This window comes from Salvia splendens, chromosome 11 (genome assembly GCF_004379255.2).
Source record: "Salvia splendens isolate huo1 chromosome 11, SspV2, whole genome shotgun sequence".
Classification (NCBI taxonomy): domain Eukaryota; kingdom Viridiplantae; phylum Streptophyta; class Magnoliopsida; order Lamiales; family Lamiaceae; genus Salvia; species Salvia splendens.
Window position 1 is genome coordinate 9,864,089 of NC_056042.1, and position 24,787 is coordinate 9,888,875.

General features: G+C 37.4%; 3 protein-coding genes and 2 long non-coding RNA genes across 5 annotated transcripts; 3 read left to right on the forward strand and 2 right to left on the reverse strand.

Annotated features, from left to right (window-relative positions):
• Positions 1 to 719: 719 nt before the first annotated feature.
• LOC121754409 (nodulin-related protein 1-like) lies at positions 720 to 1,157 on the reverse strand. Its single transcript, XM_042149773.1, has one exon. It carries the CDS (start codon positions 1,155 to 1,157, stop codon positions 720 to 722), a length of 438 nt encoding a protein of 145 aa, XP_042005707.1.
• Positions 1,158 to 7,781: 6,624 nt separating this feature from the next.
• Positions 7,782 to 10,019, forward strand: LOC121753670 (26S proteasome non-ATPase regulatory subunit 10-like). Its single transcript, XM_042148908.1, has 5 exons — positions 7,782 to 8,065; positions 8,421 to 8,547; positions 9,174 to 9,298; positions 9,431 to 9,577; positions 9,698 to 10,019. Exons 1-5 carry the CDS (start codon positions 7,886 to 7,888, stop codon positions 9,830 to 9,832), a joined length of 714 nt encoding a protein of 237 aa, XP_042004842.1. The 5' UTR covers positions 7,782 to 7,885; the 3' UTR covers positions 9,833 to 10,019.
• A 1,165-nt stretch (positions 10,020 to 11,184) lies between these two features.
• On the forward strand, positions 11,185 to 16,583 carry LOC121756049 (protein GDAP2 homolog). The gene is made up of 15 exons (XM_042151507.1): positions 11,185 to 11,297; positions 11,589 to 11,950; positions 12,556 to 12,633; positions 13,165 to 13,220; positions 13,546 to 13,665; positions 13,772 to 13,842; positions 13,998 to 14,091; positions 14,187 to 14,396; positions 14,736 to 14,987; positions 15,228 to 15,336; positions 15,437 to 15,504; positions 15,620 to 15,689; positions 15,782 to 15,856; positions 15,959 to 16,050; positions 16,242 to 16,583. Exons 2-15 carry the CDS (start codon positions 11,639 to 11,641, stop codon positions 16,315 to 16,317), a joined length of 1,683 nt encoding a protein of 560 aa, XP_042007441.1. The 5' UTR covers positions 11,185 to 11,297; positions 11,589 to 11,638; the 3' UTR covers positions 16,318 to 16,583.
• An 872-nt stretch (positions 16,584 to 17,455) lies between these two features.
• LOC121756230 lies at positions 17,456 to 19,645 on the forward strand. The gene is made up of 2 exons (XR_006040903.1): positions 17,456 to 17,640; positions 18,350 to 19,645. It is a non-coding gene; the product is annotated as an uncharacterized LOC121756230 (long non-coding RNA).
• Positions 19,646 to 20,201: 556 nt separating this feature from the next.
• LOC121754946 lies at positions 20,202 to 21,158 on the reverse strand. Its single transcript, XR_006040591.1, has 2 exons — positions 20,893 to 21,158; positions 20,202 to 20,752 (listed from the first exon to the last, which is right to left on the reverse strand). It is a non-coding gene; the product is annotated as an uncharacterized LOC121754946 (long non-coding RNA).
• Between the last annotated feature and the right edge of the window lie 3,629 nt (positions 21,159 to 24,787).

Here is a 24,787-nt window from a genome sequence, read left to right on the forward strand (position 1 = left end):
AAGGTTCAAAATCACAAGTAACCTCTCTAAATGCAGTATCATTTCTTGAGAACTGAGCAAAAGAGTCTGCATGCATGCATGCATACACGTCTTGTGTTGGTTTGAGCTTGCAGTGCTCTAACCAATGTGGGGGATAGTTGAAAAAACGTGTAAAATGAGGGAAACTTTTGATGTGGCCAAACCTTTGGCTTTACATCTTGTGTAACCTCCAAATGCATTATGGGATGCCTTAATGCCATGACTCTTCATGTAGGCACACCTATCCTATAAATAGATGGAGTTTTGGGAGATGAGAACACCAACAACAAATATTCTCTCTACTTTCTCTAGTCTCTACATTCTAGTGTGCATCTTAGGAGCATTGCATTACTTGGTTCTCGCTTCCAATTCAAGTTCACCGGAGCCTACGAGTTTGAGGTACTTCAACTCGATAGGAGGAAAGTCGTTTCATCTTTGGGGACATTACGCCTATCTGTGAGCACTAGCCGGGACGTATTTCGTCTTGCGGAGAGAGGGTCACCTCGACTCGACTTGAAGAATACTATAGTTTGCATCTCTTTACGTTCGTTGTAATTTACCTTCCAGTTTGTTCTTTTGTAATAGCAGGGGTTGTCCGTGTAAAGTCTGCAATATTTCCAACAGTAATAATAATAATAGACAAATAGAAAAAAAATTAAAAGAAAAAAATACTTAAAATGAAACATAAGCAAATAATTAGCCTATTTTTTCAAGAAATCTCCGGCCATCTTCATGAGACCGCCGTCGTCGGCCTTCTTATCCGCGCCTTCGCCGCCCGCGGCCTCTGGCTTGGCAGCGGGGGCGTCGGCGCCCTTGTAGTGGCGGAGGTAGTCCTCGGCCTTGTCGACGTACATCCCGATACCCTGCTTGTCGTCGAGCTTGGCGTAGTCAGAGGCGGCGCCGATGAGGTCAGCAGAGGCGCCGGCGACCTCTCCCTTGTCGAACTTCTCCGGCTCGCTGCCGAAGTGGGCCTGCGCTGCACCCGCCACCACCTGGGCACTGTGTATTAGATCGCTCGTGGTGGGCTTCTGGCTGGCCTCGCCGGCTTGGGCCTCGCCGGCTTGGTCGTCGCCGGCACCGGGAACTTTGTGTAGTTGTGCGGCATCATCATTCTTGGTTAAATTTGATAGGAAATTCATTTTTGAAAGAAAGAAGAAAATGGAATGGAAGAAGTGGAATGATAATGGATGTGAAAAAGGAATTTGATTGGTGTAGCTGATTTTGTGTGAAAATGGGAGGGAAATAGTGGATTCACAAAGTTAGTTTTTTTGGTTATGAATGGGTCAATTGCACTGTTTCAGATTTAAAAAGATGAAAATATTTTGTGATTTGATGGTATGTAGTAATTATTATTTTTCCAAATCTATTTGAAAATGTGATATTCATGTATCTTGAATTATACCAATTTAACAGTTAGACCAAATAATATTAGAATCCTATATCAGCACTAAAACAATAAATAGTACTAATAGTCTAGCATTTATATATTGAGGTTAAGATTTAAGAAGAGTAAGAATGGTGACACTATTTGTTGTCAAAGACAAGCATGGGTATACAATAAGGGCAGGATGATAACATGGTGGCACTACTTTGTTGATGGACAACTAGTATAAATTGACAAAGGGAATTGCATTGCATTACTCAAATTAGAAAAAGAAAAATACAATGGCAAATCCCTAGATGAGTGATGCTGAGAACACAATTGGATTAATACATCCAAATAAATGTGATTAACAAGTAATTCAGTTGTGTTCTCAGGTCACCCCTTTAGAATTCGTTTGTTCTTATTTGCAATTATATAATTATATTTTTTCTGAATTTTTGTATTTTGAATTGCTTATTTGCATATTTTATTTATATTTAGCGTTATGCATTTCAAAATTTGAAGGTATGATCATTATGATTGATTTCATTCTTGTACTTCATAACTTAGTAGTATTATACAATGAATGACATGAAATTATTTTGAATTGCTAAATCATCCCTTTTATTTTATTCAATTGAATTAATGTTTTGCATCAGTCTCTTTCACACACAGACGCACTCTCCTTGGCATATGTGTACATCAAATACGTAGTAAATAAAAATAATTCTTTTTATGCATATTAGTATCATGACACCTTCGTTTGATATTTATCAATATTTTTCATAACTACCTTGTTAGCAATTGGGGAACGAATTGAAAGAAGAACAACAATTAATCGAAGAATGGAATGAGATGGAAGTCGAATCTCTTTATTCACTACTGGAACTCAAGCTAAGAGAGAAAGTGTAAAAATACAATTGAAGTCCCAAAAACTAATCAGCCGCTATTTTAAACAAAAGACTAAAGTCTACACTAATCTAACGGCCAAGAAAAGATCCATCTAACTACTTATCATCTAACGGCTGCTGAAACGAGGTGTTACCTGCAGCCAAACTCTTCTTCATTTATTAAATTTCCTGCTCCATATTAGAGCTGCCTTGGTTAGTGTCTGAGCTATCACACTCCATCACAAACTCCACCTTGATTGCTCAATCACTAACTGAATCTCTGATGTGTGAACTTTGAATACCCTACTAACTTCACACATAGCAGGAACTTTTCCTTTGGCAATGGCTTTGTTAACATATCAGCAGGGTTCTCTGATGTGTGAACTTTGAATACCCGCACACTGTCCTTTTCAATCCCCTATCTGATGAAGTGATAGCGCACATCAATGTGCTTAGATCTATCGTGATGAACTTGGTGCTTGGCTAGGTATATAGCACAGTTATTATCACAACCGACTGCTACAGCTGCTTGCTCAATACATCAGACAGCATCCCCTTCAACTAAAAACTCTCATTTATAGCAGCAGTGAGTGAGATAACCTCTGCCTTTGTTGTAGAAAGTGCCACCACACTTTGGAGACTTGACTTCCAGCTAATTGCATACCCATACATTGTAAAGATATATGTTGATTGAGACTTCCTGTTGTCCAGATTTCCAGCGAAGTCCGAGTCACAAAATCCCACAATAGCATCAACCCCATCCACATCGTTTGCTCCAAACAGAATGCCTACATCCCATGCACCCTTCAAATACCTCAACAACCATTTGAGAGCAGCCCAATGCTCCCTTCCATGATTTGCCATAAATCTGCTAATTACACTGACAGCTTGGGCAATATCTGCTCTTGTACTAATCATAGCATACATAATGCTGCCTACTATGTTAGCATAAGGTATCTTTTGCATTTCCCTAGCTTCAGCCTCACTCTTGGGCCTCTGATCAGCAGTAAGTTTGAAGTGCATTGCTAATGGAGTAGCAACAACCTTCATGTTCTCCACCTTAAATCTTCTTAACAATTTTGAAACATAATCAGATTGTGTAAGCCATAACTGTCTCTTAGCCCTGTCTCTGTAATATTCATACCTAGAACTCTCCTTGCAGCCTCGAGGTCTTTCATTTCAAAAGCTGCACTGAGTTCCCTCTTCACTTCCTGAACCACTTCCTTACTTACTCCAGCAACAAGCATATCATCTACGTAGAGTAGAAGAAATGTAGGATGTATGCCTCTCTTCCTGATGTATACACATGAATCATAATTGGACCTATGAAATCCAATTTTAAGCATATAGTCATCAAATATTTTGTTCCACTGCCTGCTAGCCTGCTTTAATCCATATATGCTCATTTTAAGGAGAAAAACCTTATTTCCATTTACTGACTGGGCCATGTAGATTGTCTCCTCTAACCCACCATGTAGGAAAGCTGTCTTTACATCAAGTTGTTCCAGCTCTAGATCCCTCTTGGCTACCAAGGCCAACAACATTCTAATGGAAGTATGGTTTACAACAGGTGAGAAGACCTCATTAAAATCAACTCCTTGCTCTTGGGTGAAACCTCTAGCCACCTAACGAGCTTTAAATTTGATCTAATCACCCTCAGCTTCTTCCAATTTCTTTTTGAAAATCCACTTGCAGTTGACTACCTTCCTACCACCAGGTTTTTCAACCAAGATCCAGGTGCCATTTTTCAGCAAGGATTCTATCTCAACTATCATTGCTTTCATCCATATTTTCCATTCCTTGCTCTGCATAGCCTCTTTATAGGAAGATGGCTCTGCATACTCAACATCCCCAGCCACACATAAGACATAAAATAGCATTTCAGAATCACTAAACTTGGATGGCAACTTAGATGTTCTTCTGACTCTGTCCCTTGCTAACTGGTAATTTTGTAAATAATCTTGGTCATGCCCTTGTGTTTCACCTTGAGTATCCTTAGGTTCAACAAACTTTTCAGAGTTCTCATGCTCCACCTCAAAATCAGCTTCACTCAAAGGAGCAGATTTTTCCAGAATCATCTTTTCCTTATTCAAGAATGGCATTTCTGTCTCAGTGAACACAACATCTCTACTAATTATTATCTTGTGATTTCCTGGTTCAATACACCATAGGCGATATCCCTTCACCTCAGGTTGATATCCCAACATCACACATCTAAGTGCCCGAGCATCTAGTTTCCCTTGCATGTGATGAGCATATGCCTTGCAGCCAAATACTTTCAGGTTGGTATAATCACCATGACTCCCATACCACCTAAAATCAGGTGTATCACCTTCTATACTTGATGAGGGACACTTGTTGATGAGTTTCATAGCAGTAGATGCAGCCTCAGCCCAAAATTTCTTTTCAAGCCCAGATGACAGAAGCATACATCTAACCCTCTCCAACATTGTTCTATTTGCCCTCTCTGCAATGCCATTTTGTTGTGGGTTTAGCGGCACAGTTCTGTGCCTCTTTATGCCCCTCTCCTTACAGAAATTATCAAAATCCTTAGAAAGATACTCTAGGCCATTATCTGTTCTTAAGCATTTAAGAACACAAGACTTCTCATTTTCAACTTCAAGACACCACTGTTTGAACTTGCTAAAGGCCTCTGATTTTTCTTTCAAAATGTATATCCACATTTTCCGGGAGTAATCATCAATTACACTCATATAATATTTTCCACCCCCCCACAGAAAGCACAGAAGCAGGACCCCATAATTCACTATGGGCATTGTTAAAGAGTAAAGGCTGAATGGTTTGGTGGAGCACGAGATGTACTCTCTTAGATATATAAACCCACACTCACACACACTCAACTATAAATATCAGAGGAAGGAACACACTTTATTACTTGAATGGAGAGAACAGAATAATAATCCTCACTACGGTGGCCTACGACAACAGTCGTCCAAATAAGTGATCACCTCCAGAGATACCATATTCTCCCTAGCGTCCCTATATTTATAGACTGTAGAATAATTGAATTACAAGAAAATAGGCATTAAAATAGGAACTGCCGAGACTTCCTTTCGAACTACTCATCTGCTTCTGTTTCACCTGCTTCTCCATTTTCCTCGGTGGTATACCTTCCAAGCTCTGACTGTATCAGGCATAGTCAAGAACATATGTAGAAGTGTGTTTACCTTTAGGATAAGGCTGTTTCTTGGATTTACCCAGGATGCATTCCTCACACGAATCATTATCTGTCTGCTCACTGCTCTGGATGATTCCTTTCTTGGCTAGCTCCTTTATACTGCCTTCAGCTACATGAGCAAGCCTTCTGTGCCATATTCTGAAATCATCAGCTCTTACTAAATTGGCCTGCGCATTAGGGACTTCAACACTAGCCAACAAATAGTGTAGGTTGCCCCTTCTTTCTGCCTCCATTACGATTCTCTGATCCTTAGTGACCACCATTTTCCCCCCCGTAGAGCTGAATGTGTATCCTTTGCGTTCAAGAAGGCCAAGTGAGATGAGATTCCTCTTAATTTCTGGTATATATCTCACATCACTTTTTTTTTGGTATATATCTCACATCACTTATGATCTTTACAGATCCATCATTCATCTTTAGTTTGATCTTGCATATCCCTTGAATAGTGCAAACTTGATTGTTGCCAAGTATCACTAATCCGGTCAGTTCTTGGATCTCCTCAAACCAATTTATATTTGGACTCATATGAGGACTACATCCTGAGTCCATAATCCAAGATCCTCCCAAATGACCCTCCATCACATTGAGAATTTATGGAGTATCTTTTACTTCAACACAATCAGTCGAAGGGACCTGATTTCCACCACTATTTACCTGTTTTTTCTTCCAAGCATAGCAGTCCTTTTTGAGTTGACCCGTCTTTTTACACTAGTGACACGAGCGTGTTTTCCTTTGATCATTAGATGAAGCTTTCTGACCTTCTTGGTTCCCCTTCTGAAATTTCTTGTTCCCCTTAAACTTCTTAATGTTCAGGCTTTCAGCAACAATTTCTGGATTTCTTGAGCCTACTTTGTGAAGTTCCTTGGCTCTTATAGCTGACTGAACTTCAAGAAGTGTAATAGTACCCTCTCGGCTATACAAAATTGCATCCCGGAGCTGATCGAATGACTTTGGCAGAGCATTCAGAAGCAATATCGCCTTGTCTTCATCCCCTATCGAGACGTCGATGTTCTCAAGATCATCGATTGCCTTATTGAAGTCTTCCAGCTGCTCCAATACCCTTTTTCATCCAATAAACGATAGGAGTATAATCGCTGCTTCATGAACAGCCGATTGGCCAATGACTTAGCCATGTACAGGCTTTCCAGCTTCGCGAATACCCCGGCTGCCGTTGTCTCCTTCGCGACTTCTCGAATAAGCTTATCCCCAAGACCCAACACAACCGCGCTATGAGCCTTCGCCTCGATCTCAGCTCGCTTCAAGATCTCTTTCTCATCAAGATCCCCTTTCTCCTTATCCTCTTCTTTCGACTTATCCTCCTTGCCTTCTGCCTTCAATGCTGAAGCAAGGCCTTGATGAATCAACATAGCCCGCATCTTCATCCGCCATAAGCCGAAATCATTCCTACCCGTGAATTTCTCGGCCTCAAACCTAGAAGCCATGACGCTTTCCAATCTCACCACCAAACGAATCAGAAAAAACAATCGCACCTTTTCTTTCCCACAGACGGCGCCAATTTGTTAGCAATTGAGGAACGAATTGAAAGAAGAACAACAATTAATCGAAGAATGGAATGAGATGGAAGTCGAATCTCTTTATTCACTACTGGAACTCAAGTTGAAAGAGAAAGTGTAAAAATACAATTGAAGTCCCAAAAACTAATCAGCTGCTATTTTAAACAAAAGACTAAAGTCTACACTAATCTAACGGCCAAGAAAAGATCCATCTAACTACTTATCATCCAACGGCTGTTGAAACGAGGTGTTGCCTGCAGCCGAACTCTTCTTCATTTATTGAATTTCCTGCTCCATATTAGAGTTGCCTTGGTTAATGTCTTGAGCTATCACACTCCATCACATACCTTACCGAGAATATAGATCGAATGCTTTTGTGTAATCATTTACCAAAGTACTTTATTTTATTATCACATCATTTGCACGAAGATTAATTAGCATTTCAAAATATATTTGTATTCTTAAAAAATTATTGGAAATCAATATTGCAAATTGGATCTGTCACACATGATCAAATTGAAAAACAAGATATAATTGGTCGCAAGTTCGTGAGTCGATTAAAAAACTCATTTTGTGCTATTAACATTAAATGAAAATTTTCGGAAAAAAGAAATAAAAGAATCTTATTTGATATTAATCGATTTTGATAATTGATGAGTGTTATTTTCTCTTACTTTATTATTTTTTAACTTTATGTATTTATTATGGTTTTTAAGCAAGCCTATGTAGGAATAAAGAGATTATTATTGTAAAATATCGAATATCGGCATTACTATTGAACTGATATTTTACTAAAATAAAAAAATACCAAGAAATATGAAGTACTTAGATTGCTTCCCCAAAAAGCCAAAACCCATATAAACACACGCAGTGATTCGAAGCTGGTAAGCAAGCCGTAGACATGGAAATCGAGCACAAATCAGCTGAAGAGATGAAGGACGACCTATTTAAGGCGGCCGAATCCGGCGATTTCTCGGTTTTTAAATCGCTCTCTGAAGAGCAGCTAGTCCAAGCCAGCCGTCTCCGCAATGAAGACGGTCGTTCTATCCTCCACGTAGCCGTTTCTTCGTCGAAGACCGAGGTGCTGTTCATTCTCGCTTTCAATTTTTATTGGAGATGACGATTTTAGCTATGAAAGCGGCAACCAAATTAAAATGTGTTACTGCTTTAGTAGCTATTTAGGTAGGATTTTTAGTAGTTAGGTTGTCCCTGAAAACCTAATGAAGAGATGCATAAATCATCAATTGCTATTTTATTTTAATTTCGTAACCGAATTTGCGTGAAATTGTTTATTAATATTGAGGTATAAGGCAATTGCTATGATTCTTAGATCACTGATTTCAGTTATATGCTACGGACTCATACGAATAGCTTGTATTCGATCATAATACGATCCATCTTCGTTGTTTTTATGAATATTTTTATGGATGAATTAGGTGGTTGAAGTCCTAGCATCTGCAATTCCTTCAATTGTAAATAGCTGTGACGAAGAAGGCTGGGCACCTCTGCACTCTGCTGCAAGCAGTGGCAATCTTAAGATTGTGGAAAATCTACTCACCGCCGGTGAGTGTTTAAAACTGATTTTGCTGAGTGGTTTATACCCGTCGTTGGACTTTATAATCATCAGCTAGTGTAAAAGATTACAGTACATCTCGTGTTTATGTTCTATTAGAAGATAACAAGTTTCTTATAGAACATATAGCTGAATGGATTGGAGAGTTTCAGAGAACTTAGGCTGAGTAATTGTTTTGATATTTATGATAGAATGTGTGCTAGGACTTCTTATTTCCAGATATTGGTGTTTTATGAATCTGGTTTCCTTGATTCTGCGTAGCATAATTTGATTGGATGATTACATTGTTCACCTCTGCTTGGAGAGAGAGAAAGAAGAGAAGCAAGTTAAATACAAAAACTAGAATTAGACTGATGAATTAAACTGAAGCCAGTCATTACTGAATTTTTCCAGAACTTTCATATCTAGTTTATATTATTCATCTATTGTTTATAATGTTTTCTTATCATCCCAACAGAATTATTTAGTCGGTATCTAGACCTTCACTTGAGCATTTTGTTTGTTTGTCAAGATAACTAGAAGTTTTTATTGTTTTCCGAGTCCAATATAACCTCATGCTGCCGCTGAGGAGTGTATGAACAATTTTCGATTGAGCAGAGCAAATTTGAATTAACAGGTGCTGATGTGAATATGAAAAATGACGGTGGTCGAATAGCTCTCCATTATGCTGCCAGCAAAGGTCTTCTGAAAATAGCTCAAACTTTGGTTTCTCATGGTTCAAAACTCAATGTCAAGGATAAGGTTTCTAACTTCTTTGAAAACAAGCTATTTCATTTTGCCTCTTTGGAATCTTAAAATTCTATTCTTTATTACTTCATAGCATTGATATCCCTCTAATTCCATTGACCAATGATATATAGTAACTTTATGCAGTTCGGATGCACTCCATTGCATCGTGCAGCAAGCACCGGTAACATACTGTTGTGTGAATTCTTGATTGAGGAAGGAGCAGAGGTTGATGAAAGTGATAGAGCAGGGCAAACTCCACTCATGACTGCAGTAGTATGCGATAACAAAGATGTAATTTTCTACATACACTCTCTCTGGATAACTTCATAGGCCATTTAAATGACAAACTCGATGACTAATCTTATTGGCGGATAACTACCACATGTTCCCTAAATAACTTCTGATTTGCAGGTTGCTCTCCTTCTTATAAGACATGGGGCTGACGTGGATGCCAAAGACAAAGAAGGGTACACCGTTCTTGCTCGGGCATCGACTGATATATGCTCAAGTTTAGTCGATGCTGCTCAAGCTATGCTCGAAGAGTGACAACATAATGATACTCCTTAGGGACTTGCATTTTCATTTTGATGTCTTGCTATTATTTTAGTGCTTTTTCGAAGCTTTGAGTTTGACTGTTGGCTGGTTCTGGAAATTAATTTCGAATACTCCATTACGGTCGGAGACAAAGTCACGAGTTTTACCCAAAGCTATGAATGCCTTTGAGCTTATTGCATTGTTTTTGGTATATAAAATAGTGCTAGTGAATGTGTTTATTTTGGTTCATGTTATACCCACTCAATTCAATAATGATTATGCTATCGCATATTCGCTTATAGCGTTTGGTATCCAGCATTTGGATATTCCAACAATCGTATAGTTAATGCCAAGTTGTCATTAGCTAAGATCTGATTATACTGCCTACTAATAATTTGAGTAAAAAGCTAATAACTTCAACTTGTCACAACCAAATTACACATATTTTGTGTTTCTTTATATAGTCTTATTCTCGTGTAAATCGTCCATTTATTATCTGTATTGAAGTATATAATAAAAAAGTTATAAACTACTAACAAATAAATAAAACTTTTAAAGTGAAAAAGAAAGGTTGTGGTAAACAAATATTTTTTTCGCCAAAGAAATAGCAATAGAAAAGGTTGATGACTTTTTGAGGCAGATGGGTAAAATGTGATAGTAGTCCTCCCTTTATCCCCTTAAAATAGGGATTTTTCGGATTTAAATGTGAAATTTGATAAAATATAAGAGAGAAAGAGATGAGTAATTGAAGTATTAATGTTTATGGATAGTGAAATTCAATTTATTAATAATGTAATGTGAAAATTTTAAAAAATATAAAAATAAATTAATTTTATAGGATTGACTAAAATAAAATTAAGACTATTCATTGTAGATAGATGAAGTATATAAAATAAAGACGAAGGACAACATATTATTTAAATAAAATGAGAAATAATTATTATATATTCCATCATTCTATCAAAAAAAATTCCACTTTCATTCGACATTGAGCTTTTATAAATATAAAGATCAGTAGAATGTGTCCTAGTTTTATATACTTCCTCTATTCTCTGTCAATACAGATTTTGGTGATGGCACAAGCTTTAAAGCGAAATTTGTAAAGTAAATGAAAGAAGGATAAAAATGGTTGAAGTAAATAGTGAGTCAAGTTATAGTATTTAGTTGTGAAAAGTTTTTAAAAATAATTATAGACTATGAGACAAGAGAAATCGATAAAAAAAATAGATTTTTTTTAGATAGAGTGAGTATTATTTTACGGTAATAAAATATAAGTAGAATGATTTAATAGCATATTATGTTAGTAATATTTAATTTAAAAAATAGTGAATAGAATTAATTTTGGTGAAATCAGAGTATTATTATAGAAAAAGAAGAAAATCCACCGCGGATTCGGAAATCGGAACCAGTGCATGATCGGCTGCTTTCTCCTTTTATTCTTAAATCGCACACCAGCTCAAATTACACGCAATTTGAGGTAATTTGTTAATTTGCTTGTTTATAGAGTTTGCTTATCTGTGAAAATGCTGCTGAATTTTGCTTAGCTTTGCTCATCCTTGCAAGTTATGGAGTGCCTTTGCGTTCTAGGGTTTATTTGTTATTAATGCGGTTTGGCTCCATTACTTCGTAGCTGTGAATTTTTAATTCGTGATGATTTTTACTTGCTCTTAGTTTGATAATGATGCAATTAAGTGGTTTGAATTTTGATGATTGAGATGTTACTAGAATTTCCTCTGCTGTTGGTAATAACTGAAGAATATGTGTCCAGTTGCAGTGGGAGGGAAGAGGAGGGGAAGATTTGATCTTGGACAGTAAATTATGTATCGGTCTGGGGCCGCAACGACTAACCGGGGTGGGCTTCCAACTGATAGTGGGGACTCTGTTGTGACCCTAGATCAAATCCCTTGTTGGAGCGATTCGGACTTCAGGTACTCGTATGCGAATGAAGATTCAGTGCTCCAGAATCTGCATTTTCCAGACCCGTTGACTGCAGCATCTCAAGGGGAGAATAGTGGAAATGGAATGGTATCTAAATTTCCCGTGGATCGCGAAGTTAACTCCAAGATATATCTTTGGAGGGGAAACCCATGGAATCTTGAGGTGGATGCTGTAGTTAACTCAACAAATGAGGTCAGTAGGTCATTCATTGTTATGCTAATTTTATCATCTAGCTCGAAATGTATTTTTATTACAGCTCTGGCTTAATCTGACCTTTCAAGTTTCAACTCTCTACTGCCTGTCTGTATTATCCATATTTGTTCGTCTAGAATTAGGCGTGAGAATACTAAAGAAGCGTATTTCCTTATCACACACTTTTCTTTGCTATACTTATAAGAGATTCCAAATCCCCCAGCTCTTAAATTCCTGTAATTTCTAATTGCTCCAGAGCTGTATATCCTTGTAACATTTTTGTGTATTCGTGTATATGTTCTTAAATGCATGTGTATTTACACACCTTTTTGTGGTGTCCTGTCACAAATGTCTCAGGATTTTACTATTGTAATACAATTACAAAAATATCTTTTTTGCCTTATCAGTAATCACCCATAACTAAGTAGAGCCTTGAGAAACTCCACTAGCTCTAGCTGATCCAGTTGAGCCAACTTTAGAGCTTAAGTTGGCCCCTTATATTCTTTTCGCGTAGCTTTTTTTGGATCCTGCACCTTGTTATTTCAATCTTGTTTCCTTGATATCACTTCATGTTCTGAATCTCATGTGTTTTGGTTGTTTGCCAGAACATGGATGAAGGTCATAGTAGCCCTGGTTTGCATGCTGCAGCAGGACCGAACCTTGCAGAAGAATGTTCAGCCCTGGTGAGCTATAACTTTATTCAAATTGAAACTGGGTCTTTGATATTCTTCACGTATATTGCAACAGCATTTTATTAAATTAAAGAGTGCAATATCGTAGAGAATTTTGTTTGCACTTTATTAGTGAGTCATTGTGGATGTTGAATATATGACCAAATCTGTACTGCGGACTTAATTTTATCAAATTCAAGATTCCTTCTAGATTGGTAATAGAGAAAATATAGCTAGGGAGGCCGTGATCTACCATTTTTGTTGCAATGTGTTAACACTAGATGCTGGACTTAACTTGGTGAGGATAGTGAAGTGAAGATGGATTTGCATGAATTGACATTTGATAGGACATTTCACACTGTAATAACTTCTAAGCTACGTTATGGCTCTTGAAAATTTTCACAAATTTGACCTTAGCAAATTCTAAATAGGATAGTCCTAAGTAAGAATAAAATCATTATGTAGAAATATGTATTAATGGCCTTTTAAGATTATGTATAAACTTGTAATAATGTAGTGATTTGTGTTCTTATCATTTTGTAGGGTGGCTGTCGAACAGGAATGGCAAAAGTTACTAATGCTTATGATCTTCCAGCAAGGTGGTTATTCCAAAATATGCTTATAGTTACTCTGCAGTTGTTTAGTTCATTTGTTGTAATCGGAAACCCCTACATTTTATGCATTTCCGTTTTGTTCCTTTTCATCTAATCACTTGGCTTGTGCAGAAGATATGTCCAAACTTACTAATGTTCAGAGTTGGTAGACCAGTTTGTTAAAATTTGCTTACTTATTCATTTGCTCTTCAGTTAAAATATTGGTCTTCAGAGTCTGTAAATGAGCAGTGAAAATTAAGATGCTCAAACTTTTGAATCTCTATGTTCTCCTAATATTTATGCAAAAAATGGGGTTTCTTGTACTTTTCAGGAGGGTCATACATACTGCTGGTCCCAAATATGCTGTAAAATATCATACCGCTGCAGAGAATGCACTCAGTCGTTGTTATCGATCTTGCCTTGAACTGCTCATTGATAATGGACTTCACAGGTGGGTTCAGTAACCTGATGTCTTTACTTTCTTTTAATTCTTCATTGTGCCATTGCTCTAATATGTGAAATAGTTGGACTGAGCTCTTTTTGAAAATCAATTGCAGCATTGCTATGAGCTGTATATACACAGAAGCCAAAAATTACCCACGAGAACCAGCTGCACATGTGGCCATAAGTAAGTAGTTCCCTTATGATTTTATCTATAATTTATTTCAATATGCCTGAATTGAAACCCATGTCCACTCCGTTTTGTATACACGAAAGCTTTTACAATTTTGTTTCATCCCTCTGAATATTTTGTGTTAAAATCCAACTTATATCTTTCTTTAGGAACTGTGAGGCGGTTTCTTGAGAAACAAAAGCATAAAATACATGCTGTCGTTTTCTGTACCACAACATCATCTGATACAGAGATATATAAAAGGTTTGTTCACTGAAACCAAACCACCCAATACTAGATCTAGTGGTGCATATGAAACATGACTTAGTTTCTCATCCTTTTGCTACTTCTTGCTGCAGATTGCTCCCGCTTTACTTTCCACGTGATAAAATTGAAGAGGAGATAGCTGTTTCCAAGCTTCCTGCTGATGTTGGAGATGAAAATGGTGAGACGGTCATAGATGAACGCAAAATAAGGATACAACCTTTACCTAATTTGAAAACGACTGCTTCAAGACCTCCCCAGACCTCTACCGATCTGGCAGTCAGCAACATAGCATTAGCTAGACGGTTGGTGGCTCTTAATACTTTTCCTATCCCTTTTTATGTTGTCATGAAAAAGCTAAGGTTTGATCTCTTATGTGGTTAGCTGTACATGTGTTTGTTGTTTCATTCTAGTTCTAAACTTGTTCAAACTTGTTTTTCGCTAACATACATATGTAACACTAGACATTTTTCTTGTAATTGTTACCATCTTCCAACTGATACTTGCCTATGATCATATTCATCTTTATTGCTGGTTAATATAGTTTGCTTTTCTGTTTAATGAGATCAAAGCTCATATGATTTGGGAACTGCTTTGTAGCATCGAAAGTTATCAAGACATTTCTTCTTCTTTTTTTCAAACAGTGACTCATCGTACTTGGAGTCTTATCTGGATCCTGCATTCATGTCCTTGATCAAAGATCCAGATCAGAGACGCAGAGAACAATGGGAAAAATCCGCTCAGGCACGAAAGGGTTGGAACTTTGCTAAAATGCTTGGATATGGAGATATTGGGAGTCCTCCTTTATCGGCTGCTGAAGAATACTCACTCCATTCTAGATACCTTGCTAGAGCAAATTCACTTAATCTCTCTGACATTGCTGAAATGAAAATTGTGTAAGGCACTGAATTTTCCATATTAATTTATGTTATGCATGTGCAGATCTTCTCAGCATATAAGATGGACTCCGCCCTACAAATGATTTATGTTTAGCTTGACTCGAATTGATCAGTGAACTGTATTCAGATCAAGAAATTTGTTGCCATCTCTTTGTTTTCATCCCACTCGTGTATAGAAGTAGGATGTTAACTCTTTGTGCATACTTATTAATACATAGCCTCTTGTCTTAATTTTAGTTATCGGGGTGGGGTTGATAGTGAAGGTCGTCCGGTGATGGTGGTGGTTGGAGCACACTTTCTCCTAAGATGTCTTGATCTGGAGCGTTTTGTGCTTTACATAGTGAAGGCAAATGACTACATTTAAGTTATTCAATTGGGCCATCTGCTTCATGGCCCCTAAATATGATATTTAATGGCATCTGACTATACTCTTATTTTGTTTTCAGGAGTTTGAGCCCTTGATACAGAAGCCTTACACGATAGTCTATTTCCACTCGGCTGCATCATTGCAGATGTGTGTATTTTCTCCTCTCATTTTTCTCTTTATTGCCATTTTCATTGTTTGCTTGGAAACTTCATTATAAAATGAGAAAAACTGCAGTATCTAATTCATAATTCCTAATCAACAGACAACCAGATCTGGGGTGGATGAAAAGATTAGAGCAAATACTTGGTCGGAAACACCGACGCAATCTCCACGTATGAAATTTTCTTCAAAAGTTCCTATATGAAGCTGACTGACATTTTCTCTTCACAAGCTCTTCTCACCATTGTTGGCTTTTATAATGTAGGCTATATATGTTCTCCATCCAACCTTTGGTCTGAAGAGTGTAATATTCGGATTACGGATGCTTGTGGATAATGAGGTATGTGTGATCTCCGTTGTTACATAACAAGAACGGGTCCCAATTTTCAGATACCATTTCTCATTTTCTGAAACTCATCAGAAATTCTAATCCGGTCTTCAGGTCTGGAAGAAGGTGGTCTATGTTGATCGTCTTCTGCAGCTATTCAAATATGTCCCCCGCGAACAGCTGACTATTCCAGACTTCGTATTCCAGTGAGTTTCCATCCTTTCCAATGACCTATTGACCTCATATAATCAAATCCATGTTGTTATGAACACTTAATCTCAGTTCCCATGATTGTTTAAAGTTTTAAATGTTTATATTATTATAAATCTCGTGTTTATTTCATATTTTGTCTAAAAGAAAATAGAGAAATATAAGTATCAACGAATCGCGAATGCAGGCACGACTTAGAGGTAAACGGAGGGAAGGGCGTAATTGTGGATCCAAGAACGAAATATGTGTATCAGAGACCTTAACAACGGCTCCAGACTCAAGCATTTGTGTGTGTTTTTTCTTAGTCATCATCTCATTCATTTTTGGGTCAAGTCCCTAATATTTTATTTGCTTGTATATGTGTGTACTGTATATATACTATGATCCCTCTTTTCTCTCTACGGTGGATTTTAGAATATTGAATCTGTTAAGGGTGATAAAGCTTTAGGAGTCTGCAATTGTATAACTATTTTAAAGCTTTCATCTTGTATAGAATCTATAGAATAAGAGGCCATATTAATTCTATCAACTCTAGACAGTAATGCTCCCCTCCTTGAAATTTTTCTACAATCTGATTTGATATGATCACTCACAGCATGATGTACTTATTAATGGGAAAATGTACAATTATTGCCCTCTAAGCTATAAATTGAAATAAAATACAACACCAACTCTGAATCAAGGGAGGGAAGAGAAACCGTTTGTATTTGGCATTGAAAACAATGTTGTGTGCTTGTGTATATATGATTAATGATTTCTAAATCAAAGGGCATAAATGAAGACCACTACATCTACAAAGGCAATTAACCAACATCACTCTGACAAAAATACATGCTTTATGTTGGGACATATCTCTACAAAACTCCGATTCAAGAATGCAATGCCTCTCTTTGCTATGTTTAGAATTAAGATTTAAATACATCTTTAGGAATTGTTTAATATTATATACTTTCTCCGTCCTATGTTACTTGACACTTCTTTTTCGCAGTCATTTTAGGAAAATGATATTTCCTTTGTCCGCCATATATAGAGTCATTTTTCCATTTTTAGTTGTCTACGATTTAAAGAACCATCTACTTTTTTACACTTTTAATATGTTTTAATATGTGGACCTCATATTCTACTAATTTTTACACTCACATTCCATTATAAAACTAATACTACTAAAAATGAAGTGCTCGTGAAGATGTAACAATTTTTGGCTTGTGAAGTAACAAAAATCGAGCATGAGAAGAAGCTATTTGCACTTTCACGGGCGAGAATACCGCGGTGAAGAGGAGTCGAATTTGGACAAAGCGAAGGCCTCAATAGACAATAAAGAGACTGCAATCTTTAATTGTGTTCTGTTTCAACCACCTAACTCTGCATTTCATGCTGCTGCCAAGTTTATGTTTGGTTTGCCAGTGCGAAATTAATAACATGACTTAATTACCCATTCAAATTTCTGATATTGACATAAATACCCCCGTTTGCCCTAATTCTTATTTGGAGATATACTCAGATTCATTTCAGTTTGGAATTGCACTGCACCCTTATTTCACTGGGTTTTCTGCGCTGCACACACCACCTTCACAACCGTTTACTAGGTGAGTTCCATATACAATCTCCAATATCTCTGTTTGTAACTTCCCTTTCATTGAAATACCGATTATTTTCAGTCGCCGAGTTGAAATGTATGTAGCTGTGTTAAAATGACAAGATCCATATTCATCAGTTTGTTCTCGTTCTACCAATTGAAAATTTTCCCTAGTGTTGTTATTGTCTTTTGTAGTTATTAAAGAATTTAGCTTTTTGTATATGCAAAGTGTAGGTAATCCATTGAAATTAATTTGTCCAAGTAAATTTAATTATATTCGATCTCTGTTTGGAGCTTCTCTGTCATTGAAATACTGATCCTTGCCAGTAGCCAATTTGAAATGTACGTAGATCAATGTGTTATAATAACAAGATCAATATTCATAAGTTTGTTCTAGGTCTACCAATTGAAAATTTTCCATGGTGTCGTTGTTGTCGTTTGTAGTTATTAAAGAATTTAGCTTTTCGTATATGCAAAATGTAGGCACTTCATTGAAATTTTCTTGTCCAAATACATCTGATTATATTCGGTCTTCATTGTGTAAGGAAGATGTCTGGTTTACAACGGTCTGTAGCTTTGGGCGACCACAGTCAGGGTACTCAAAGTTAGGATTGTACATTACCCTACTTTGTTAGACAATGTTGTTTGGTTTCTTAAATTTCCTCAACATCCGTTGACTGCATTATCGTTTGTAATATGCTTTGTATGTCTCGAATCAGTGGTGAATGCAAACCCAAAGGTGACTGCACTCGCCGGAGCTGGACTGACCTGGAGGAGGAAACGCTAGTTGTCTGGTTGAAGGAGCTCTCTGTCACCCGGTGGAAATCTGACTGGATTTCGGGCAGGTTATCTCATGCAACTTGAAATTGCAATGAAGCAGCAGTTTCCGAACACGAACATAAAGGGTACTCCGCACATCAACTCCAAAATAATCGCTTGGAAGAGGTTATAGTCTTCGTTGGTTCAAATTCTAGGTTGCAGTGGAGTGGGCTTCAACAATAATAACGACTACAAGATAGATTGTGATGACAACTAGTAGGAGCAGATTGTTAAGATATGATTATATTTCATTGATAACGTTGTATATTACATGATGAAGTCTATATGTACGTTGACGTGTAGTTTGTTTATGTATAGGCCGATCCTCATGCACGTTTCATGAGGGAAAAGAGTTGGCCGTATTTCGAGTATTGGCAAGTAATTTTCAGCAAAGACCGTGCTGATGGTATGTTTTCTGAGGAGCTGATGGACGCGGCCAATGCTCTCTCCAGTCGTAACACTGTGCGCTCCTCACCATCCAGGGAATTTGGCTCCTCGATGGGACTGGAGGATGAGAATCCCATTGTGACTCCCACTGGGTCTGTGCCTCATGAAGGTGTGGCGGTTAGCACTAGTACTCAATGAACAAGTTCTTCGAATGGAACTGGAAGAAACGTAAGACCGATGATAACATTGGCAGTTTGGTAGGGATGCTTGCCAAGATGCAAGAAGATACAAATGCTAGGCTCGATTGCCTCTCTCTTTGGATTGGCTATGACTTTGATTTGAGCAAGGCGCGCAAGGAGGTGTATGAGGTCCTTGGCCGTCTTCCTCTGACTCGAGATCAGAAGTTCGATGTTTGTGAAATCATCCTTGAGAAGGTTCAACGCATTACTTCTTCCTTGGGATGTCGGAGGAGGACAGGTTTGCTTACGCGATCCGCATACTTGCAAAGTATGGATAGGTAAATTGCAAGTGATCCCATGCGTCGGAGGGTGCTTTTTACCCTCCTTTTGTCATTTAACCTATTTGAACACTGTTATGCGATGTTTTATTCTGTACCAGGTTGTTGTCTAAACAAACTTGAAGTAGTAGTTATGATTTGTTATTGGGTATGACCAGTCATGGGATATGTTTAATTTAGGTGGATTGTTGGTAGTTATTGAACTAATCCTCTAGAAGGTGCTTTATTTTGTAAACTATTGAACAACTTCTGTTCGTAGACATTGAGTTTATGTTCAACTCACCTTGCTCTATTTATTTGTTTTGCATTCATACATGCCATGTTTTTACTAGCATCATCAAATATTCATTATTGTACTCTATTTAATGGAATGTTGGTTATTATTGAACTAATATTCTACAAGGTGGTTTATTTTGTATTATTGAACAACCTACGTTTGTAGACATGGATTTATGTTCAACTCACCTTGCTCTATTTGTGTGTTTTGCATTCATACATGCCATCTTTAATTGGCATCATCAAATTCATTTTTTTTCTTCCATTTAAAAATATAAAGCCACTGATTAAGTTCAAATTAACTTTAATCGTGCTCTACAGAAAGTTCAAAGTACAAATACCAGGAATGACAAAGAAAATTTATTTTACAAGAAGAGAGCATCCCAAAATAAATAACATATTGGGTTTATATATTAATTAATAAAAGGCGCTTTATTTTGAAATATTGAACAACTTCATTTTTTGTTTCTTCCATATTTCTGTGAATAATTTCATGAGTGAAAGATAGTCATATTGTTCAATAAAAATTTATAGCACGTAAAACTAGAAACATACATATATAAGCAACAAAATACAAATCAAAGACAGGTGTGTTGAACGAAAGCATACATTAGCAATAGTCGACTATACTTAGACGCTACAACACAGAACAAACATAATGATAAAACAGACATAATTTAATCTAATTAACCTACTAAGGATGGTGGTTCTTCATAAGCTACAGAATAAATGCAGCCAATCTACTTGAAGTTGTGTCTCCTCTATTGGTTTGGGCTATTGGATCAAACAAGAGCTGTCGCGAGAAGAAGCCACTGGGTTGAAAGGTGGTATTGAAGGCGACTTCGAACGGCAAGAGGACGACGGCTTTCTCTTCAAACCACCCTCATTTCGAGGAGCAACAAAAACATGATCACTTTCATTGCCGGACTGAGTATCCAAATTAAACAATTTGCGTCTTGTGGGTACTACATTGTGAAGAATCGGGGAGCACACGGATTCACTTGCCGCTCCGGATGGCTCATACTCCCCACCCCTAGGACTCGGTGGATACTCTTGATCAATAATTGGCACCGTTGTGTCGGATATGACGACGATGTTGGAATTTATGGCTCTTTCTTCGGCTCTGTAACACCAAAAACAAATTAGTAGACTTACCTTGTAAATGTCCTTCCAAATTTGTTCATGCGCATGGACCAAGTTGGTATTCGCATTCCAATGAACCCGACGAGTATCAACCACTAGCTTGAATGTTCGAAAACGAACCTCAAAAAATTGAAAACGTTCATACAACTCACGCCATGTGAACACCAAACCGGTGTCTGAGGCTATAGCAGTCACTGCCTCCTCAAGAATGGGTATCGGTATGACGGTTCCACTCCATCTTTCCTTCATCTTAGATCAGGTGGAGTCCACCTCTCATGTCCATTTTCCTTTGTACAACAAAACTTTCTTGAGATGGTATGTTGCTACTCATTTTTGTTGGTTTTGAATGGAATTGTGGAGGAAGGATTTATTGATGAAAACCTATATCACACAATAGTGCATCTAGTTTTTTCATTGTACAATGGCCATAGGGGCAGCTGGATTGCGTCGATTTTCATCATCATACAGTTCACGTGAAAGCAACAAGAGTGAATTGCCTTGCCTTTGTGGTACAATACAATGTACATGAAATATTAGATTGAAGACCTAAGTTTTAGGGTTTGTTGGCAAGCAAATGTGGCACTATGCCCGTCACTTTATACCACTTTGAGGTGCATAATGATTTAATTGAGTGAACAACTCATCTTTTGCATTGTTTAGGTCTACATATGCATGTCAATTTAATTGTGTTAACACAACTTTTGCATAGCTTTTGTCTATGCGGGCATGTTGATTTAATTGATTTAACAACTCATCTTTTGCATAGCTTATGTCTATACGGGCATGTTGATTATATTGTTTTCACTACTCTTTTGCATAACTTTTGTCTAAATTGGCTTGTTGATTTAATTCATTTAACAACAACTCCTCTTTAGCATGAGTAACTAATCCATGCTCCTTCCATACTAAGTTGATCTGCTGCTACTTGGTGTACCTCACCAATAATTCCTTGACATATGGAAATAAATAAGCCTCTCAATGCAACAACAGTTAAAGATCGTCTGATTACTTTTTATTGTGAAAATAATAATATTACAACTTTTTATTGTAGGAGTAGCATATTTGCACACCATTTCTATGATAGAAATTTCCACAATGGTGTGCAGTTTAGTTTGTACTCCTTTTGCATATTAGTTGTGTATATGACAATGTTGATTTTTTTGAGTGAACAATTCATCTTTTTGAAGCAAAGATATTGTCTATATGTGACAGCTACAAAAATTGGAAACAAATATTGAAGGAGAACATGAACGAATAGCTCAATCAATTCGATTCAGGGGATGAATTATCCTTATACATTGGATAGGAATAAGCATGATATTGTGATCCATTGTCTCTATATTCTCACCATTTACTCAAGGTTTGAGCACCCACATCTGCTACAACACTCACATAGATTGTTACTATTCCATGGCTTTCATCCCACCCGTGAGCTGTTAGGCATTCTTGTATTCATCTAATGAGCGCAGCGGAAATTGCATACAAGAATAACAGATCTAGATTCATAATCATATTGCAAGTTGAGCACGTAATACACAACGAAACTAAATCTTACTTGTTGTATTGTTTTCTTCTACGATTGAATCCTGCAAGTTGAATCCACTGCTATCGAGGTCCACGTGTATTCCAATCCGATGCAGGAACTATCCCGGTACAATTGCTCCGTAGAAGAAAGCTAGGAATTCTCTCTACAGAGCTTTACGTATTTTCTCTCTAATGTTACGCTATTTCTCTTCTCCCACAATGGAGAATAAATAACCATTATATAGACAAAGAGTCATTAGGGTTTCATGATTGTTGGGCTTATGGACTAATTATAATTGTAGCCCAACTATAATTATTTAATCCATATTAATCTAATCTAGCCCATATCCTTTCAATCTCCCACTTGGACTAGCATTAGATATAATACGCAGTTCCAACTTTGTACCCTTGAGCGGATCAAAATACACTTATAGTGTGACCCTTTAGGCCCTCATTATCGACGACGATCTAATCGAAGTCTGCACAAAACTCCTAGACTGCGTTGGCAGCGTAGCTCGATATATGAAGGACGTTTACGTGAATTCGGTAAACAAGCCTTTACACAAAGTTTATAGTAACATTCTTTCATTCACGAACCACCCGATTGAGCCTAAGATTTGTCATGTGTCATCCAAATAGCTCAATCACTTTATCTCATCTTTATTAAATGACCCATTCGATCATATTCAATTACTTTAATTGAATATATCTTTGCATTGACCAATGACTTAATGGTCAAGTAATATAGAGAATTTGAGTGTTCTCTCGAAATTCTTATCAAGGAATGAATCTCATTCTTGGCCCAACTACCATTTCCATTTATCTTATGTTGTACCCAACACAAGTCCGTGTCTCAATCCTCCGAGGGGAGGCAAAGCGTTGTACAAGGTCAAAGCACACCACTCAACAAACAAAATGTGTAATGACCTCAGATCCAAGGACTATTACATACTTCATGTACTAATAAACTGTAGACACTCAACAAAACAGTTTAATAGTAGGGTATACCAATACTCTCCAAAGTATACCATGTGTCCATCACGAGTATCTAATATCTCATAGTTGTGAGAACAACTACATTCTCGAAGAATGTGATGCAAACCCCATGCTAACATATAACATATCATCAATATCCCATTCTTGATGATCATTGGTTAGGGCTATTTTAGAATTATACTATATCATTAATGTCTCACTCCATTAATGACAGTCATAATTCAAGGGAACAAATATTTAGAATAAATGCAAACATTTTAAACAATTATTCCAATAAGTGCACAAAACTCATAGAAAATAAATTTTTTATATAATGTGATCAAGTAATATTGTCTCAACACAAAAAGTTTCTAAGACATATAAAACTGTAACTTCCACTGATTCAAAGCCATCTACCAACATGCTTAACACCTAAGCTCTCAAAGTGCTTGTTGTGTTTTGCTATACATAACGGTTTGGTGAAAGGATCAGCCAAGTTATCATCAGTGGGTACTCTTTCTAATTTTATGTCGCCTCTTTCAATTATTTCTCTAATCAGATGATATCTTCTGGGAACATGCTTGTTCCTGTTCGTAGCTCTGGGTTCTTTTGCTTGCGCAACAGCACCAGTGTTGTCACAATACAAATGTATTGCACTATTGGCACTCGGAATGACACCCAGTTCTTTAACGAACTCTAACAAAGCAACAGCTTCTTTGGCAGCTTCAGATGCAGCAATATACTCGGCTTCGGTGGTGGAATCGGCAGTTGTACCTTGTTTGGAACTATTCCAACTCACTGCTCCACCATTGAGGACAAAAACATATCCAGACTGAGACTTATAGTCGTCATGGTCTGTTTGGAAACTAGCATCAGTGTACCCAGTAACTGATAACTCTGGTTGTCCACCATATACTAAGAAATATTCTTTAGTCCTTCTAAGGTACTTAAGAATAGTCTTAACAGTTTTTCAATGTTCCTCACCGGGATTTTACTGAAATCTGCCTGTCATGCTAAGCGCATAGGCCACATCTGGCCTAGTAGAAATCATGGCATACATAATAGATCCTATCGCCGAAGCATACGGGATCCTTTTCATGTTGTCTCTTTCTTTGTCATTAGAAGGACAATCCTTCTTTGACAATACAATGCCATGTCCCATAGGAAGAAAACCTTTCTTAGAATTCTCCATTGAGAAGCGCCTTAGCAACTTGTCTATGTAAGTGGATTGTGATAATCCCAACATCCTATCACGGATTGCATCATGGAACGATCGCTTCCCATAATCAAGATGTCATCAACATATATGATGAGGAAGACAACGTTTCCATTCTCGCGTTTACTATAAACACATGGGTCCTCTTTGCTTCTGACAAAACCAAACGATTTGATTGTTCTGTCAAAACAAATATTCCAACTCCTCGAAGCTTGCTTAAGTCCATAGATGGACTTCTTTAGCTTGCACACTGCATTCGGCCTTTCTTTCGATACAAAACCTTCTGGCTGTGTCATATAG

Bases quoted from the DNA above. Each gene is read 5' to 3' on its own strand.
- LOC121754409 (XM_042149773.1), bottom strand. From the start codon at position 1,157: ATGAATTTCCTATCAAATTTAACCAAGAATGATGATGCCGCACAACTA.
- LOC121753670 (XM_042148908.1), top strand. From the start codon at position 7,886: ATGGAAATCGAGCACAAATCAGCTGAAGAGATGAAGGACGACCTATTT. The intron at 8,066-8,420 runs GTGCTGTTCATT...TGGATGAATTAG, and splicing joins TTTCTTCGTCGAAGACCGAG to GTGGTTGAAGTCCTAGCATC. The intron at 9,299-9,430 runs GTTTCTAACTTC...AACTTTATGCAG, and splicing joins AACTCAATGTCAAGGATAAG to TTCGGATGCACTCCATTGCA.
- LOC121756049 (XM_042151507.1), top strand. From the start codon at position 11,639: ATGTATCGGTCTGGGGCCGCAACGACTAACCGGGGTGGGCTTCCAACT. The intron at 12,634-13,164 runs GTGAGCTATAAC...ATCATTTTGTAG, and splicing joins CAGAAGAATGTTCAGCCCTG to GGTGGCTGTCGAACAGGAAT. The intron at 14,988-15,227 runs GTAAGGCACTGA...TCTTAATTTTAG, and splicing joins ATTGCTGAAATGAAAATTGT to TTATCGGGGTGGGGTTGATA.